This window comes from Lipophrys pholis (assembly GCF_963383615.2).
Source record: "Lipophrys pholis genome assembly, chromosome: 10".
Lineage (NCBI taxonomy): Eukaryota > Metazoa > Chordata > Actinopteri > Blenniiformes > Blenniidae > Lipophrys > Lipophrys pholis.
This window is the reverse complement of record NC_137640.1, coordinates 337,946-355,513: the sequence shown is the minus strand read 5'-3', so window position 1 is coordinate 355,513 and position 17,568 is coordinate 337,946. Positions and strand designations below refer to the sequence as shown.

The window sequence follows — 17,568 nt, the reverse complement described above, 5'->3', positions numbered from 1 at the left end:
AACAGTCCTCCATGCTTGCCTTGATGATCATATAAAGGACTGCTGAGACGCTCTATTTGTCCAAAGGTTGGACACAACTAAGAATAATACGAGACAAATCACCAAACAAGGAGAGCAGAGAGACAGCAGGACACAGGACAGACTAAACCCTGCAGGACGCCGGCCTTCAGGACCGAGCTTGGACACCTCTGGTCTACAGTATCATATGGTTCTGATCGGAGTAACGCCTCCGGGAAGGAAGTGACCGGCGGAGAGAATCTGGTCATTTCTCCAAATAAAAACCTAGTTTAGAATCAGATAATAAATAAAACTGAAGTAATGTAAGTTATGTATTCTTCATGTGCGGCCCAGTACCATTGGACCCACGGACCAGTACCAACTGACCGGTACCGGTCCACAGCCCAGGGATTGGGGACCACTGGTCTGGATGATGTCATCAACTGATGCTAGTTAGAACGCTGTTGCATGATTCACACTCAGTACTCAGTACTCAGTACTCAGTATTTTCACTTGAAAATCCTTTTGGAAACACAAAACTTTATTTAACTGAAACGTAGAAACATGAATCTGTCCGATGTTTTCACCGAAGTCTCTGTTTCGCCGGTCAGATTGTGGACGAACTGCGTGAGCAGATCCTCAGACTTCGCTTCCCTCATCGGGTTCAGAGTAAAGAAGCGACTCCGAAGACGAAGAGGAAGGCCGGCGGACAACCGTCGCCGTCAAAGTCGCCGTCCATCACCGCCGCCAAGCCGTCGCTGTCGGACCGGCCGTGTGTCGTCGTGCTCAACAAGCCGCTGGAGAAGCTGCTAATCAGGTAGCGTTAGCATGTAGCCACATGTAGAGCATTAGCACATGGCTACGTGTTTAGCGTTAACTGGTGGCTACATGCTTAGCATTAGCATGTGGCTACATGTTTAGCGTTAGCTGATGGCCACATGCTAGCTACGCGGTCATAATGTTATCGTTCTTCAGGTACGAGAAGCTTCCTCTGGACTTTCGCACGCCGTTCATCTTCAACATGGAGAACTTCCCCGCCCCCTCCGGCGGCGCAGCGGCGCTCAGCGTGGCGGCGAGTCGCACCGCCTCCTCCACGCTGGCCTCGCTGTCCTGCTACTTCCTCCACCGGCGGTGGGTGTGGGCGGTGCCGAGCGGCCCGTCGCCAGCCGTCGCCACGCAGGCTGTCGCTCATGTCCTCTCAACGCTGACCGAGTGAGTCCCGCTAAACTTCTAACATCTATCGTAGTACCGTAGTGCTGGTATCGGTACTCGTTATAGTAGCTAAAGGTTAGTACTGTGTGGTAATCGAGCACGCCACAGAGGTGTTTTTTTTTTTTTACCCCATAACCATACTTTTATTAAAGAAACTGAAAACACGCCTCTTTCAGGCTGGTTGGACTGTCCCTTCTGTCCCTTCTGTCCCTTCTGTCCCGCCGTCACCCCCAGTGTCTGGCAGCTCCTCCTTTATGGGCGGAGAGGTGAGGTGGGGCGAGGTGAGGTGAGGTGAGGTGAGGTGGGGCGGGGTGGGGCAGCACACCTGCTTCTCCTCAGGGGCTTAATCACCTCTCTGCGACATACTGGTATCGTTACACGGTATCAGCAAAGCTAAAGGTTATCGCTGGTATCAGTACACGGCATCAGTACGCCCCCAGTAGATCTATTGACACAGTACTTGGTATTTGTACTCGTTATCAGTATTCGTTATTGATACTTGTTATTGGTACTTGGTATCAGTACGTCCCCAGTAGAACTATTGACACAGTACTTGTTATTTGTACTTGGTATCAGTATTCGTTATCGACACTCAGTATTGATACTTGTTATTTGTACTTGGTATCAGTACGCCCCCAGTAGAAATGTTGACACAGTATCGATTCTCTGTATCAGTGCCAGTAGAAATGTTGATGCGATATCAGTACGTCCACAGTAGAACCCTTGGCACAGCATCAGTACTCGGTATCGGTGCCAGTAAAGACGTTAACGCGGTTGTTGTGTTCCAGGATCCGTTTGTCGGAGGGCTTCCACTTCGCCGCTAGCGCCGAGGGAATCATCAACATGGTGACGGAGTTGCCCATGACGGTAAGTAATGTCATCAATGATTCCGCGGCACTCTGTAGAAACCCCTCGGCTAACGTCTTGTGTCGCCAGGCAACGCCGGGCGACTTGGAGCGTGAGCGCCACCTGTGCACGGTTCAGTACATCCTGTTCCCGCCGCACTGCACGTCCACGAAGGACAGCTTCTCCACAGATGAGGACGACGGCGGCGACGGCGATGCATCTGACGGCGACGGCGAGCTCAGCCTGGTGACAGAGGTGTGGGTGGAGCCGCAGAGCGGCGCCGTGGCAGAGCAGCACCGCCACCTCGGGGGGCTGCGCTACCACCAGATCCCGCACGCGGTACGTTAGCAGTTCAAATACCCAACGTTACTTCATCCAATGTCTCCCTACGATTTCTGTACGACGTCTCTACGACGTCTCTACATTTTCTCTACAACATAGAGAAAACTCCGCTCCGCTAGTCGCCTGCTAGCACACCGCTAAGTCTGCTCTGCTAGCCGCCTGCTAGCACACCACGTACTTCGCTCCTGATCTGTAGTTTACATTTTACCTTAGTACTTGAAGTAACCAGTGCTGGTCATATTACTATACAATCATAACATAACAACAAGTAAATATAAATAAAAAATAAATAAATTGTGTACTACGTTGTGTACTACTAAATGTTACATTGTGTACTACTAAATACTACGTTGTGGACTATTAGATGCTACATTGTGTACTACTAAATGTTACATTGTGTACTACTAAATACTACGTTGTGGACTATTAGATGCTACATTGTGTACTACTAAATACTACATTGTGTACTATTAAATACTACATTGTTGACAGGCTAGTTAGCATCGATATGAGCTAATGGCTAACATGCTAGCGATGCTAACTGGGTTCCACAAATAAATCTAGTGTTGGCGAAGGTCTGTGTTCTACGGAGTACACGTTGTAGTTGTACCAAGTTTTGTCTGATGTTTGTTCCAGATGTTTCCCAGAGACCTGAGCTGTTTGTCCACCATGATGACGTTGGAGAGTTTGATCCAGATGTGTCAGTCCAAAGAGCAGAGCGCTACGCTGCTGCCACCGCGAGGCAAAGTTACCACAGGTTAGTAAGTAAACACGTAAGTACCTTAACACGTTAATACATCAGCAGGTCCAACATTTCCCTTGAAAACACACGACTTTGTGTTTTTGGGTTTCGTCCTGAACACTACTAAAGTTGGTTTGTGTTTTACGTTGTTTCTAACGGTAGTGTGTTTGTGCTGTACGTCAAATCTTAAGTTGAAGTTTTTATGTTGTACGTTGTTCCTAGACATTAATGTCTTCATGGTTTTGTTGATTCAGAGACGCCCCGACGTCAACGTCTCTGTCTTCCCGTTGTCTTTAGAGCAGCCCCAGCTGGACGACAGCATCCACACGGTTCCGTTCCAGTTTGACCTGATCCAGCTGCTCCCCCGCTGTCAGCAGGTGGAACTGCTCTTCGGAATGTTCTGCTTCGCCTCGGAGAACGCTTTGTCGTCGCCCAACGAGCTCCTGCTCGCGTTGTTCCACGGCAGCGTGGAGAACGATCTGAGTGATCGCGAGGTCCCGCTAGCTGACGGCGAGCACAGCGCCTTCGCGAGGCACGTCCTGGAGCGCGAACGCAACGGCCACACGCCACCGCCGCCATTCTCGCTGCCTGCCATCAGAGGTCAGTGTTTGCTCGCCGGGGGGGAAATGTTCGAGTGAAAACCCCTCGTTTTTACGTTTTCGTTAACGAAAAGATTTGGTTTCATTATTGCGTGAAAAAGTTTTGGATTCACGTGTTTTTATTAAAGGAAAGTTTTGCACTTTTTTTGTTTTTGTTTAATAGAATTTGGGCATTTTTGCGTTTTTGTTAAAGAAAAGTTTAGTGTTTTTATATTTTCGTGAACGAAAACTTTTGTGTTTCCACAACACACGCCACCGTTCTTGCTAGCCGCTATCGGAGGTCGTCGGCGTTCACTCGCGGGAGGAAAAATGTTTCAGAAGTGTACGAACTTGCATGCTCATCTCTGATTGGTGCGTTCGCAGAGGAAACCATGACGCCGTTTCACACCACAGGAAGCAGTAAAGAGGTGACGGGATCCACGAGCACGTTACAGGTAACGCTAGGTAGCAACCAGCTAATGCTAACATGTACCTATGAGCTCACGCTAACATATAGCCATGAGCAAATGCTAACATGTAGCCACAAATTATTGCTAACATGTAGCCATCAGCTTATAATAAACATGTGGCCATGTGCTAACGCTAACTAAAGGTTCCTAGCTAACTATGTTTTACCGACAGAGCTTCAGCGATACCGACCTCGCAGACGAAGACATTAGCTGCTGCTCGACGCCACGGTGGCGATGCTACGCTAAGTCGGTTAGCTCCCAGCAGCTCCTGCTCACGTTCCTTCCCACTAGCTTCTCAGGTAAACTTCTTCACGGAAACTCCCGCGGAGTCGTTCATGTTTTTTAAGCTAACAGACGGATTGTCACGATGTTTTGCAGACGTCACGACGCTGATGGTGTCCCGGTCGGAGGTGGTGCCTAACACGCAGGAGGTCGACAACACGAGCGACGTTTCTCCGCCGGCGGAAGATGCCGGTGGCGTCCAGTCATCCGACGCGCGGGGGGCGGAGCTTCCGGTTTACGTGTACAGTTGCTCGCTGGAGCAGGTGAAGGAGCAGCTTGTTCAACCCGCCGCTAGCCGCCCGACACACGACGTCTTCTTCAGGTAGGATGCCGTCGTGGGAAAAACTAAACAGGAAGTAACGCACATGTTGGCGTTGATGACGGAGTATTGGAAGTATTTCTGCTTACGTCTTTTCAAGTTAGTAAGTTTTAAAAAACTTTCTTTAACAAGTTTCGACGGCGTATTTCTGTCAGAGAAGTCATGAACATTGAAAACGTCAGAAATGTATTGAAAGAAGTCGTCAATGTTAAAAAGTGAACGTTGGTGATGAAGGAATGAAGTTGGTGTTTCTTTGGCGTTTTGTGTCTGCAGGTCGCTCTCTCAGGACCGCGACGGTCCGTCGCTGTGGTCTGAGCTTTTGGCTCCACCCCTCAAACACAAGGAACCGGCCAATCACTGCCGCCTCCTGCAGGAGCACTTCCACCATAGCTACGTCAAAGGTGAGCGTCAAAACATCCCCGCGCTGCTAGCTAACAAAGACAACTTATAAAAGGTCCCCGCGCTGCTAGCTAACAAGGACAACGTGAAAACGTCCCTGTCATGCTAGCTAACAAGGACAACTTGAAAACGTTCCCACGTCGCTAGCGGCCCGCGTCTAAAATGAAAACATTCATGTTCCGCTAATGGCCTGCTGCTAAGGTGAAAACGTCCCCACACCACTCGCTAACGCAGCTAATGTGAAAGGGTTCCCACGCGGGGACACTTTCACGTTAGCCGTGGCTATGAGCAGCGCGGGGACATTTTTATGTTAGCCGGCAACTAGCGGCTCACGCTAACGTCCCCAGGTAATGTACCGCAGTCTGCAGCGGCGTCTCACTAGTGGCTAATGCTAATGCTAACGTCCCCAGGCGTGTACCGCAGTCTGCAGCGGGGTCTTGCCGTGGCGTCGCATGACGTCCTGGTCGCCACAGACCACTGCGAGGAGTCGCTGCAGGAGCTCGACGTCACCAACTTCCTGCATGCGCTCTGCGGACATGTGCAACACTTCAGGGAGCGACGGCGTCGCCGTGACGACGACGCTACGGGAAAGGCAACCTTCAACGTCAGAGATGATGGACGAATGACACTGAGGTGAGGCGAAGGGGGGGGGGGTGGACACTGAGGTGGGGGGGGGAGGATGACACTGAGGTGAGGCGAAGGGGGGGGGGAGGATGACACTGAGGCGAGGGGGGGGGGGGGATGACACTGAGGTGAGGTGACACTGAGGCGAGGGGGGGGGGAGGATGACACTGAGGCGAGGGGGGGGGGATGACACTGAGGTGAAGGGGGGATGACACTGAGGTGAAGGGGGGGAGAAGGATGACACTGAGAGGTGAGGGGGGGGGACACTGAGGTGAAGGGGGGGTGACACTGAGGCGAGGGGGGAGAAGGATGACACTGAGAGGTGGGGGGGGGAGAAGGATGACACTGAGATGGGGGGGGTCTGAAGGAGAGGGAGAGAAGGATGACAGGAAGGGGAAGGAAGGAAAGAAAGAAGAGAAAGAGGCTGTGACCATATATGGTGTTGTTGAAGATATTTGGACTCTTTGGTCCGGCAGTGAGACGGACCACGTGGTTGACGTCACCGAGGTGGTCAAAGCGGAGGACGAGTGGCTGCTGCGGCCCCGATGTGAAGTCTATCCAGACCTGCACCGGATCATCCAGGTTAGGGTGGCGCTCCGTTGTCGTGGAAACAGACATCTAAAACGCTACGTAGGTTTTGTGTTTTCACTTCTCGTAAATTCAACTCGTCCCTGGAGCCGTGCCAAGTGTCTTCATGTCTCAAAGGTCCCAAAGAAACCCGGGTCACAGGACTCCAGACTAGAGAGACGTCCCCCTGACGTCCCCGGTCATGAAGTCCTTTGAGAGACTGGTGTTGAGCCACCTGAAGGACATCACAGGCCCCCTGCTGGTGGGTGGAGGATGCAGTCAACATGGGACTGAACTACGTCCTGCACCACCTCGACACCTACGCCAGGATCCTGTTGGTGGACACCGTCATCCCAGACATCCTGCACAGCCAAATCCCCCAGCTCACAATACTCCACCTGTCAGTGGATCTCCACCTTCCTGATATCCAGCGGTGCGGAGTCGGCCTACAGACGGGAGGGGGCATCAGCTGGCCTTCTGGTGCATCAGAACCATCTGGAACTGAACCCGCTCCAGACTGTGGCGATGACGGTGGACTTCAGGAGAACCGCCCCCTTTCTGAACAGCAGAGTGTCCACTGTTGACTCCTTCAGGTTCCTGGGACCTGAAGTGGACCTCCCACATAGACACCATCCTTAAGAAGACCCAGCAGATGATGGACATCCTGCCTCAGCTCAGGAGGTTCTAGCTGCCCCAGGAGCTGCTGGTCATGTTCTGCACCTCCATCATTCAGTCTGTTCCGTGCTCCTCCGTCACTGTCTGCTTTGGATCTGCAACCACACTGGACAGACTACAGAGGACATCAGGACTACAGAGGACATCATTGATGTCTTGCTTCCCCCCCATTCAGGACCTGTACCGGTCCAGGGTCAGGAAATGGGCAGAGGGGCATCACTGCAGACCCCTCCCACCCCTCCCATCCCCGACACAACCTGTTCAAACTCCTCCCCTCCGGCAGGCGCTGCAGATCCCTGGAGGCCATAAGAACAGGATGTCAGTCTGAGGAACACTACTCCGTCACTACTCCGTCACAGGATGTCAGTCTGAGGAACACTACTCCGTCACTACTCCGTCACAGGATGTCAGTCTGAGGAACACTACTCCGTCACTACTCCGTCACAGGATGTCAGTCTGAGGAACACTACTCCGTCACTACTCCGTCACTACTCCGTCACAGGATGTCAGTCTGAGGAACACTACTCCGTCACTACTCCGTCACAGGATGTCAGTCTGAGGAACACTACTCCGTCACTACTCCGTCACAGGATGTCAGACCTGCTGCTGTGGAACCCAGAACCACTGCACTATTATCTTATTTAGTCTTGTACATATTGGTCTTTAATTACTTGTTTATATTTTTTGTTTATTGTAATTATTTATTGTTTCTTCTGTACAAACATACCTGGACAATAAAGCTGATTGTCCTTCTGAAACTTTTCTCTCTACAGGACAAGTTTTCGGCCATCTTGTCGCAGTATTTCCGAAGTGTTCCCTCCAACCCTCAGTATCACTTCTACTGCCCGCCATCCGCCCAGAAGGTCGCTACTCCATCGCTTGTTATGCTTCTTCCTGCCTCAAACAGTGGAATTCATGATTCTGTTTCCAGGACGAGTCGGAGGACGGAGAGAGAGAACGGAGGACGAGCGAGGAGCTGCTGTCTGAGGCTGAGCCCGCCACAGAGGACGGTGAGTACCGATACCAGGGCCACCAGGGCCGATAACAGGGCCGATACCAGGACCGATAACAGGGCCGATAACAGGGCCGATACCAGGACCGATACCAGGGCCGATAACAGGACCGATACTAGAACCGATACCAGGGCCGATACCAGGGCCGATACCATGACTAACCTTTAGCTATTTCATTGTTTTTTATGCAGAAAGTGTGTCAGGCTGCTGCGTCCTACCGGACAGCGACACCGACCTGGTGGTGGAGTATGAGGATCATCCGGAGGCGGTGCCTCAGGACCCAGATGAGTTCTGGTCTCGGTCCCCGTCTCGGTCCCGGTCCCCATCGGACTCGAACACCGTGAACCAGGACCAGGACTCCTTCAGCATCCTGGACGAGGAGGCAGAGTCTCTGCCGGGGGCGGAGCCTCAGCTCGACATGCCGCCCATGTTTCTCCACGTCACCTGTTCGATTAATGCAAAGAACTGCCATGGCTCCACCCCCATAACGACGCTACCGACCTGCCTCGGTGAGCTAGCATCGCAGCTAGTAGCATCACAGCTACCCTCCACACTCTGCGATAAGTCGTAACAACATGGCGTGCCGCCACTCGAGAATAAGTGCTAACAAAATGGCGTCCTCTCTGCAGGTGAGCTGATTGGCTGTTTGGAAAACGCCGAGTCGTTCCGGTCGGCGGACGTGAATGAACTCTCCGTCACGCTGGACGTCTTCGTCTTGACGCTGCCGCTGGAGATCGAAGTCGAGAACGACTTCCACCACAACAGGCGAGTCCTTGTCAGGCTAGCGGCGCTCAGAGCTCGTTTCCATGACGACGTCGCTTTTAATTACTTTCACTTTTTAGTCTAAACACCGTGTCAACGAACCCAAAACGCTACCAAAGTTTTAACGTTATCCCACTGTCATTATTTACGTTTGTCCATTACCGACACATTACTGGAAGTAATAGATTACTAAAAGTAATAAATCACTGGAAGTAATTTATGAAAGATTTTAATAATGAATTGAAGTAAACTGTCATTGACTCATGAACAATTCCTAAAGTTGAATTAATTAAAGTTAATATAGTTAAATATAGTAAAATTTATTATTTTGAATGAATGCCTTATTTATTCATCAATTGCCATGGGGCACCATCCATCCATCTCTTTCTCTATCATCTCTCTATCTATCCATCTATCTATCCCTCTATCCCGCTATCTCTCTATCATCTATGATCTATCTATCTATCTATCTCTCTATCTCTCTATCTCTATATCTATCATCTATCATCTATCATCTCTCTATCTATCTATCTATCTATCTATCTATCTATCTATCTATCTATCCATCCATCCATCCATCCATCCATCCATCCATCCATCCATCCATCCATCCATCCATCCATCCATCCATCCATCCATCCATCCATCCATCCATCCATCCATCCATCCATCCATCCATCCATCCATCCATCCATCCATCCATCCATCCATCCATCCATCCATCGTCTATCTGTCCATCCATCCATCTATCCATCCATCGTCTATCCATCTATCCATCCATCCATCTATCCATCCATCGTCTATCTATCCATCCATCCATCTATCCATCCATCGTCTATCTATCTATCCATCCATCCATCCATCCATCCATCGTCTATCCATCTATCCATCCATCCATCTATCCATCCATCGTCTATCTATCTATCCATCCATCTATCCATCCATCGTCTATCTATCCATCCATCTATCCATCCATCGTCTATCTATCTATCCATCCATCTATCCATCCATCGTCTATCTATCCATCCATCTATCCATCCATCGTCTATCTATCTATCCATCCATCTATCCATCCATCGTCTATCTATCTATCCATCCATCTATCCATCCATCGTCTATCTATCCATCCATCGTCTATCCATCTATCCATCCATCTATCCATCCATCGTCTATCTATCCATCCATCTATCCATCCATCGTCTATCTATCTATCCATCCATCTATCCATCCATCGTCTATCTATCTATCCATCCATCTATCCATCCATCGTCTATCTATCCATCCATCTATCCATCCATCGTCTATCCATCTATCCATCCATCTATCCATCCATCGTCTATCTATCCATCCATCTATCCATCCATCGTCTACCTATCTATCCATCCATCTATCCATCCATCGTCTATCTATCCATCCATCTATCCATCCATCGTCTATCTATCTATCCATCCAACCATCCATCGTCTGTCCATCCACCATCCCTCTCTTTCTCTATCATCTCTCTATCATCCATCCATCCATCTAAAAGTGAAGGTGTGAGATTCAAGTTTTAACATTTTACCACAAAACGCTCCGTTAAGTTTCCAGTCGAATGCGAACAGGAAGTTGTATTTTTACGTGTTGCTGCTCTAAACAATCTGTTGCTTTGTTCTACGATTTTGTTGTTTACGTTGCAGATACGCGTCGGAGAGCAGCGTGTCGTTGAATCGGTCGCCTGGACAACCGTCATCGTACCGTTCTGACGAGGAGCTCATGGTGGTTCTGGAAGGTCTACGAGGAGCTGGGGGGGACGGGTAGGGTCCGGGTCCAGGTTCTGGTCCAGGTTCTGGTCCAGTTTTTGACTTTGGTCTCTCTCCAGGGTCTCTGGAGATCCGCTAGCTAAACTGCCGCTGCCGCACAAGTTGGCTATTCTGGCCACGATGGACGAGGTAAGGCTAGTTTTCTTTTCACGCAAGAATGTGTTTAACGTGAAAAACTTTACGTGGCATTCCCACGAAGTGGAAACGCATCGTTTAAACTTTTTTGTTAAGAAACTTTTGCATTTCCACAACAACATTTAAAGTGAAAAATTGTACCTGTTTTTTTATAGGATATGGTTAAAACGTTTGTTACGTTTTGTGGGATGACGTTAAAATGTTTGTAACATCTAACCTGTCCAGGTGCACTGTCCAGGTGTACTGTCCAGGTGTACTGTCCAGGTGTAATGTCCAGGTGCACTGTCCAGGTGTACTGTCCAGGTGTAATGTCCAGGTGCACTGTCCAGGTGTACTGTCCAGGTGTAATGTCCAGGTGCACTGTCCAGGTGCACTGTCCAGGTGTACTGTCCAGGTGCACTGTCCAGGTGTACTGTCCAGGTGTAATGTCCAGGTGCACTGTCCAGGTCTACTGTCCAGGTGTAATGTCCAGGTGCACTGTCCAGGTGTAATGTCCAGGTGCACTGTCCAGGTCTACTGTCCAGGTGCACTGTCCAGGTGTACTGTCCAGGTGCACTGTCCAGGTGTAATGTCCAGGTGCACTGTCCAGGTGTAATGTCCAGGTCTACTGTCCAGGTGTAATGTCCAGGTGCACTGTCCAGGTGCACTGTCCAGGTGCACTGTCCAGGTGTACTGTCCAGGTCTACTGTCCAGGTGCACTGTCCAGGTGTACTGTCCAGGTGTACTGTCCAGGTGTACTGTCCAGGTGCACTGTCCAGGTGCACTGTCCAGGTGTACTGTCCAGGTGTACTATCCAGGCCAAGCCAGTCCCGTGACAGTGTAGAAACAGAGTTAGTTAGAGCGGCGTGCGACGAGGCGGCGAGCGGCCGACTTTAGCTGCGTCAGATTGACCTCCTGTTCTTTCCATAATTGCGCGAGAGAATAATCTGACATTCTCCCGGAGCGCGCCGCCTCCTCCCCCTTACCGTTGTTTAATTGTTGTTTTCCTTCCAGATCCGCTGGCTGCTGGAGGACGAGATCGTCTCTGCGCTGCGCCGCTTGCGCGTCATCGACGCTGCTACGCTGCGCAAAGTGGCAGAGCACATCGTGCGCTCCGCCGGCCGGCCGCACTGCCGTTGCGAGGACGTCCCGCTGCAGTTCGTGTTCGGGTCGGAGCGGTCGCTGGAGAAGTTCAAAGAGGTCATAACGCCCAGTCCATTGTCCACCGCTAGTTTTTAGTTCCAGACCATAATCTGTCTGTCGTTTCCTCAGGAGTTCCGCCGCATGTCGTTTCCCGGCTACGTGCTGAACGGCGTCCAGGGAGGTTTTTACTACGTGTCGCTAAGTAGGCTACATCGTCAGAAGATCCATGCCCCGAAGTACCCCCAAAGGTACCCAACGGAATCCTCAAAGTACCCCATGGTCCCGCCAGAGGCCATGTTCGAGACCGAAGCCCAGGAGGTCGTAACACAAAACCCATATGACCCCGGTGAAGACCCGGAACCCAGAGTCCCTGACGCCGCCGGACAGACCCGGACAGGAAGTGCCGCCGAGCCTGGCTCGCCACCCAAGACCCCATCCAACACTTGCCTCGTCGAGTCTCTGCAGTCCGCGTCTCACAGTGAGTCAGGACAGGTTGCTGTTGCGTTTTCGTTTCCACAGAAACGGCGGACGCGGAGGAAACAATGACGCCATCCAGCCCGTGGTGCTAGCAGCGTTTTCATCACTCCAAAAGGATTTGGAAAGTTTTCACTTGAAATGTGGAAACGCAAAACTATTCTTTGATGAAAACGTAAAAACGACGTGTTTTCACTTGAAAACAGAAAACGTGTTATCGTGTTAACAGACGTTTACCGTTATCCCGCGCAGCGCTACCGAGGTTTTAACATTATCGTGTGAATGGACACAAAACGTTGCGCTAACGGTACAAGTTAAGTGATAGTTGAAGTATACTGAAGTATTGAAGCATACACCCCATATTCTTCATAGACAAACTATGTCTTTCTGTCTCTTCAGGTTCCACGAAGCTCCGGCCGAGTCGTGTCCAGAGCGTCGTCTCCAGCCAGGGCAGCCTGGACTCCGACATGCAGGGTGAGTATCGGTACCTCAAAGTTTGTACTGGTATCATACTCGGTATCGGTAGCTAAAGGTTGGTACTGGTGCTGGTACTGTTGTAGGCTACGACGGCGGCAGCAGCGACTCGGAGTGTGAGAGTACAACGCCAGACGAGGTGGAGTGGCAGTCACCGCTGATGCCCGACTTCTGGCTGATCGTAGAGATTCACCAAGACCGAGTGAAGGTGTACTCGCACTCCAGGTGAGTCCAGGAAGTCCCACCCAATTCCTGTGACAATACCTCCGCACAGGAAGCAGGAAGTACTGACGCAACGTTTTGAAAATGTTGTGGAAACAAGAAACTTTCCGTTGGCGAAAACGTAAAAATGTTTGCTGATTTCACAAGAAGTACTGCGACTCTTCTGGAATGAACTTCATTGTTTATTCTAACACTTCCTGGTTCCCTCCTGTTCCCTTCCACCAACACTTCCTGGTTCCCTCCTGTTCCCTTCCACCAACACTTCCTGGTTCCCTCCTGTTCCCTTCCACCAACACTTCCTGGTTCCCTCCTGTTCCCTTCCACCAACACTTCCTGGTTCCCTCCTGTTCCCTTCCACCTCACTGCTGCACCACACACAGTGTTATCAACTCACCACTGACATCTTGTGGTATGAAACGATATGACACTTGGTCATCACACCTTCCTTCACGAAAACTTTCCGTTAAGAAAAACTTGTGAAACATGTGAAGCTTTTCTTTAATGAAAATGTTAAGAACTAGAAACGTTGTCATGGAGACCGGTTCTTCTGCCAGGTGTTTCTCCGTGGAAAAAGAAACGAGAGGTGAGGAAGAGAAGAAGGAGGAAGAGGAGGATGAGTATCTTCATCTTCACCAGACGTTTGTCCGACGGATCGGAGAAATCTGCCGAGTGGTTAACCAGGTAGGAGAACCATCTGGGAACAACTAGTAAACTGGTTCTGGGTCAGTTTACCTGATCACGTTAAAACTGTGTGTGTGTGTGTGTGTGTGTGTGTGTGTGTGTGTGTGTGTGTGTGTGTGTGTGTGTGTGTGTGTGTGTGTGTGTGTGTGTGTGTGTGTGTGTGTGTGTGTGTGTGTGTGTGTGTGTGTGTGTGTGTGTGTGTGTGTGTGTGTGTGTGTGTGTGTGTGTGTGTAGCGCATGCTTCTGCAGGACCTCCATGACAGTCATGTGTGCAACACGCTGCTGGTTGCTGAGAGCGACGACGACATCTGGAAGAACGAGTCTCTGTACCGCCAACGGCTCAACGCGTCAGACGGTAAGACCCGGACCGGATCCCAGACCCGGGCCAGATCTGGTCCGGAATCTGGATCTCACACTGTTCCGGTCTGTATGTAGACTACGTAGCGGACGACAGCTACGCGGCGCGGGATTACCTCGCCGCCACCATGCAGTTCATCCCGGGACACTTCGCCTGCGACGTCGTCTGGACGACGACCATCCACATCCACCCCCGACTCAAGATGGCCGCCAACATGGGCGTGTCCCGAGGTTAGCCCCGCCCACGCCTGGCCGCCTCCATGGCTACACCTCGAGAGGAAGAGCAGCATATTTGACGTTAAAGAAAACTTTAGTGTTTTTAACATTTTGTTCACGAAAGTTTCATGTTTCCACAGCGACAAGTTGTTTTTAGCTTTTCACTTAAAACGTGTGAATGAATCTAAAATACTACGTTAAGTTTTAATCTCGTGTAAACAAACCAAAAATGCTACGTAAAGTTTGAAAGTTTCACGGAAACGCTAAGGTTTGGCTCTTCTGCTAGCTGCTAGCCTCGCTAAGGTTTGGCTCTTCTGCTAGCTGCTAGCCTCGCTAAGGTTTGGTTCTGCTGCTAGCTGCTAGTCTCGCTAAGGTTTGGTTCTGCTGCTAGCCTCGCTAAGGTTTGGCTCTTCTGCTAGCTGCTAGCCTCGCTAAGGTTTGGCTCTGCTGCTAGCTGCTAGCCTCGCTGGTGCTAGCCTCGCTGCTTCTAGCCTCGCTAAGGTTCTGTTGACGTTCTCGTTCCAGCGATGCAGGCTCTGCGCTCCGTCCTGAACTCGTTCTGCGTCGTCAACAGGAAGAACATGTTTGTCTACCAGGAACGATCCACGAAGTCCGTCTTCTACCTACGGTCCGTTCTCACGTCGTGATATTCATGAAGTCGTAGTTTATTATCGATGAACAACGTTCTTGTCGTCAGGCTTTGCGAGACGTCGCTGACGGGGAAGTACTCTGACGTAGACGGAAACCCGCACACGGCTCGGTTCGTGGCTTTGGGGCGGAGTCAGGAGCCGTCCGATGACCTCACGGTGAGTTTACGCTACAACCGTTTCACGTCGTGTCGCCAAGTTCAGCCGCTGCGTCACGTTTCCCTGCTAGCTACCAGGTCCGTTAACGTATGAACAGCATGTCAGCCATTTTGAAAATTCTTTACAGATTTGTGTAAATTTTGGACTGAATTTACAAATATTGTGGAGCGACCTCCTGCTGGGGGGGGGGGGGTAAAGGTCTGAACAAGGTCTGGTATGGACACGTTGCATCAGGGTCCGACCCTCGTCTCAACAGCTTCACCACGTTTCTGGAATGAAAGTGTACCAGAGGTCTCCGACCCTGGTCCTGCAGGTTCTAGTTCCTCCCTGCTTCAGCTTACCTGGATCTAATGATGATGTCATCACCAAGGCTGTGTTAAACTGGGAGGAGCTAAAGCCTGCAGGGCGGGGGCTCTGGAGGACCGAGGTTGGAGAACCTCTGGAGCCAGAACATTAACAGTCGTCTGGTTCTATCAGACAGTAAAAGAACCCAGAAGACGATACCAACACTAATCAGAACGCTGCCATGTTTGTTGACCTCAGGGATCCAGAGCCCCCCCGGAGGAGACCAGAGACCCGCCAGACGGGTCCAGAGCCACCCCGGATGGGTCTAAAGCCCCCCAGGATGGGACCATAGAACCCTCAGACGGAACCAGACCTCCCCAGGACGGATCCAGAGCAGTGGGCCAAGTGGACAAACACATCCTGCTGCTGGTGCACGGAGTGGGAGACGCAGGTGAGGAGCTGCAGTTCTCCCGCTGGCCTGTGGGAGGAGCTGCAGTTCTCCCGCTGCCCTGTGGGAGGAGCTGCAGTTCTCCCGCTGCCCTGTGGGAGGAGCTGCAGTTCTCCCGCTGGCCTGTGGGAGGAGCTGCAGTTCTCCCGCTGCCCTGTGGGAGGAGCTGCAGTTCTCCCGCTGCCCTGTGGGGGGAGCTGCAGTTCTCCCGCTGGCCTGTGGGAGGAGCTGCAGTTCTCCCGCTGCCCTGTGGGGGGAGCTGCAGTTCTCCCGCTGCCCTGTGGGGGGAGCTGCAGTTCTCCCGCTGCCCTGTGGGAGGAGCTGCAGTTCTCCCGCTGCCCTGTGGGGGGAGCTGCAGTTCTCCCGCTGGCCTGTGGGGGGAGCTGCAGTTCTCCCGCTGCCCTGTGGGGGGAGCTGCAGTTCTCCCGCTGCCCTGTGGGAGGAGCTGCAGTTCTCCCGCTGCCCTGTGGGGGGAGCTGCAGTTCTCCCGCTGCCCTGTGGGGGGAGCTGCAGGATGAAGGATGCCAGTGAGCAGGATCTGGTCTTTCCAGGTCCGGAGATCACGGACGAGCTGGTGAAAGTTCTCCGTAAACGTCTGGATGAAACCACGCTGGACATCATCACCGTCATGCTGGTGCGCAACTGCAAGCTGACGCCGGCCGACGTGGAGGTACGGTGGAACGTCTCTCTGACCCTCAGGAACCGCAAAGGTTCTCCAAGCAAAACAGAACAATAGAAACCTTCTCTTCAGGGAACTAACGGGGAACAAGGGAAGGTTTTCTTTAGTTTAATAAGAAGGTAGAAGTGATGCGTTCCCCCCCCCCCCCCCTCCCCTCTACCCCCCCCTCTCCCCCCTCCCTCTCCCCCCCTCCCTCCTCCCCTCAGTTCATCCAGCCGTCAGGCTCTCCGGCCACAGAGGTCATGACCTTTACCCTCCCCCCGTGGTGTCATGGTCGCCTGGCCGCCGTGTCTCACTACCTCCGCCAGAACCTGCTCATCTTCCTCCACCTACCCAAGTACACCGACAGCAACACGGCGCAACACTTCAAGGTAATCCCAGCTCATAATCTGATGGAATAATCTGGAATTATTTCATGTGATACACTTCATAATCTGATATGATATCATGTAATCTGATATAATCTGCTGTAATCTGGTCTAACCTACTGTAACCTACTGTAATCTACTGTCATATGATCTAATCTACTGTAACCTGATATAATCTGGTCTAATCTCATGTAATTTGCAGCACTACCTGCACCTGAGCAGTGATCTTGCCGACGGCGACGTTTACCTGTACAACAAACCTGGAGGTCAAGGAACCGGAGGGAAAGGTCATTGCTCTAAACACGACATCACTTCCTGTCTGTAGCTGAAGATGCTTCTCCAGTTGTTCTTTTCCCTTTTCTTTCTTTCTTTCTTTCTTTCCTTCTTTCTTTCCTTCTTTCCTTCTTTCTTTCTTTCCTTCTTTCCTTCTTTCTTTCCTTCTTTCCTTCTTTCCTTCTTTCCTTCTTTCCTTCCTTCCTTCCTTCTTTCCTTCTTTCCTTCCTTCTTTCCTTCCTTCCTTCCTTCCTTCCTTCCTTCCTTCCTTCCTTCCTTCCTTCCTTCCTTCCTTCCTTCCTTCCTTCCTTCCTTCCTTCCTTCCTTCCTTCCTTCCTTCCTTCCTTCCTTCCTTCCTTCCTTCCTTCCTTCCTTCCTTCCTTCCTTCCTTCCTTCCTTCC

The 17,568-nt window shown here is 51.2% G+C and overlaps 1 protein-coding gene across 1 annotated transcript in view; it reads left to right on the top strand.

Moving 5' to 3' along the window:
* The window catches only part of szt2 (SZT2 subunit of KICSTOR complex), a 53,966-nt gene that overhangs the window by 21,717 nt on the left and 14,681 nt on the right, over positions 1 to 17,568 (top strand). The window contains exons 13-43 of the mRNA XM_080472998.1: positions 609 to 814; positions 973 to 1,209; positions 1,998 to 2,076; positions 2,146 to 2,394; positions 3,034 to 3,154; positions 3,437 to 3,739; positions 4,102 to 4,172; positions 4,360 to 4,486; positions 4,566 to 4,791; positions 5,062 to 5,189; positions 5,598 to 5,820; positions 6,288 to 6,393; positions 7,827 to 7,916; positions 7,985 to 8,063; positions 8,258 to 8,575; positions 8,696 to 8,831; positions 10,505 to 10,621; positions 10,687 to 10,756; positions 11,756 to 11,941; positions 12,014 to 12,362; positions 12,758 to 12,832; positions 12,919 to 13,057; positions 13,609 to 13,735; positions 13,970 to 14,090; positions 14,171 to 14,323; positions 14,834 to 14,936; positions 15,006 to 15,114; positions 15,658 to 15,850; positions 16,399 to 16,517; positions 16,733 to 16,897; positions 17,097 to 17,181. Coding sequence (XP_080329124.1) covers positions 609 to 814; positions 973 to 1,209; positions 1,998 to 2,076; positions 2,146 to 2,394; positions 3,034 to 3,154; positions 3,437 to 3,739; positions 4,102 to 4,172; positions 4,360 to 4,486; positions 4,566 to 4,791; positions 5,062 to 5,189; positions 5,598 to 5,820; positions 6,288 to 6,393; positions 7,827 to 7,916; positions 7,985 to 8,063; positions 8,258 to 8,575; positions 8,696 to 8,831; positions 10,505 to 10,621; positions 10,687 to 10,756; positions 11,756 to 11,941; positions 12,014 to 12,362; positions 12,758 to 12,832; positions 12,919 to 13,057; positions 13,609 to 13,735; positions 13,970 to 14,090; positions 14,171 to 14,323; positions 14,834 to 14,936; positions 15,006 to 15,114; positions 15,658 to 15,850; positions 16,399 to 16,517; positions 16,733 to 16,897; positions 17,097 to 17,181 — 4,810 coding nt within the window. The remainder of the gene's footprint in view (positions 1 to 608; positions 815 to 972; positions 1,210 to 1,997; positions 2,077 to 2,145; positions 2,395 to 3,033; positions 3,155 to 3,436; positions 3,740 to 4,101; positions 4,173 to 4,359; positions 4,487 to 4,565; positions 4,792 to 5,061; positions 5,190 to 5,597; positions 5,821 to 6,287; positions 6,394 to 7,826; positions 7,917 to 7,984; positions 8,064 to 8,257; positions 8,576 to 8,695; positions 8,832 to 10,504; positions 10,622 to 10,686; positions 10,757 to 11,755; positions 11,942 to 12,013; positions 12,363 to 12,757; positions 12,833 to 12,918; positions 13,058 to 13,608; positions 13,736 to 13,969; positions 14,091 to 14,170; positions 14,324 to 14,833; positions 14,937 to 15,005; positions 15,115 to 15,657; positions 15,851 to 16,398; positions 16,518 to 16,732; positions 16,898 to 17,096; positions 17,182 to 17,568) is intronic.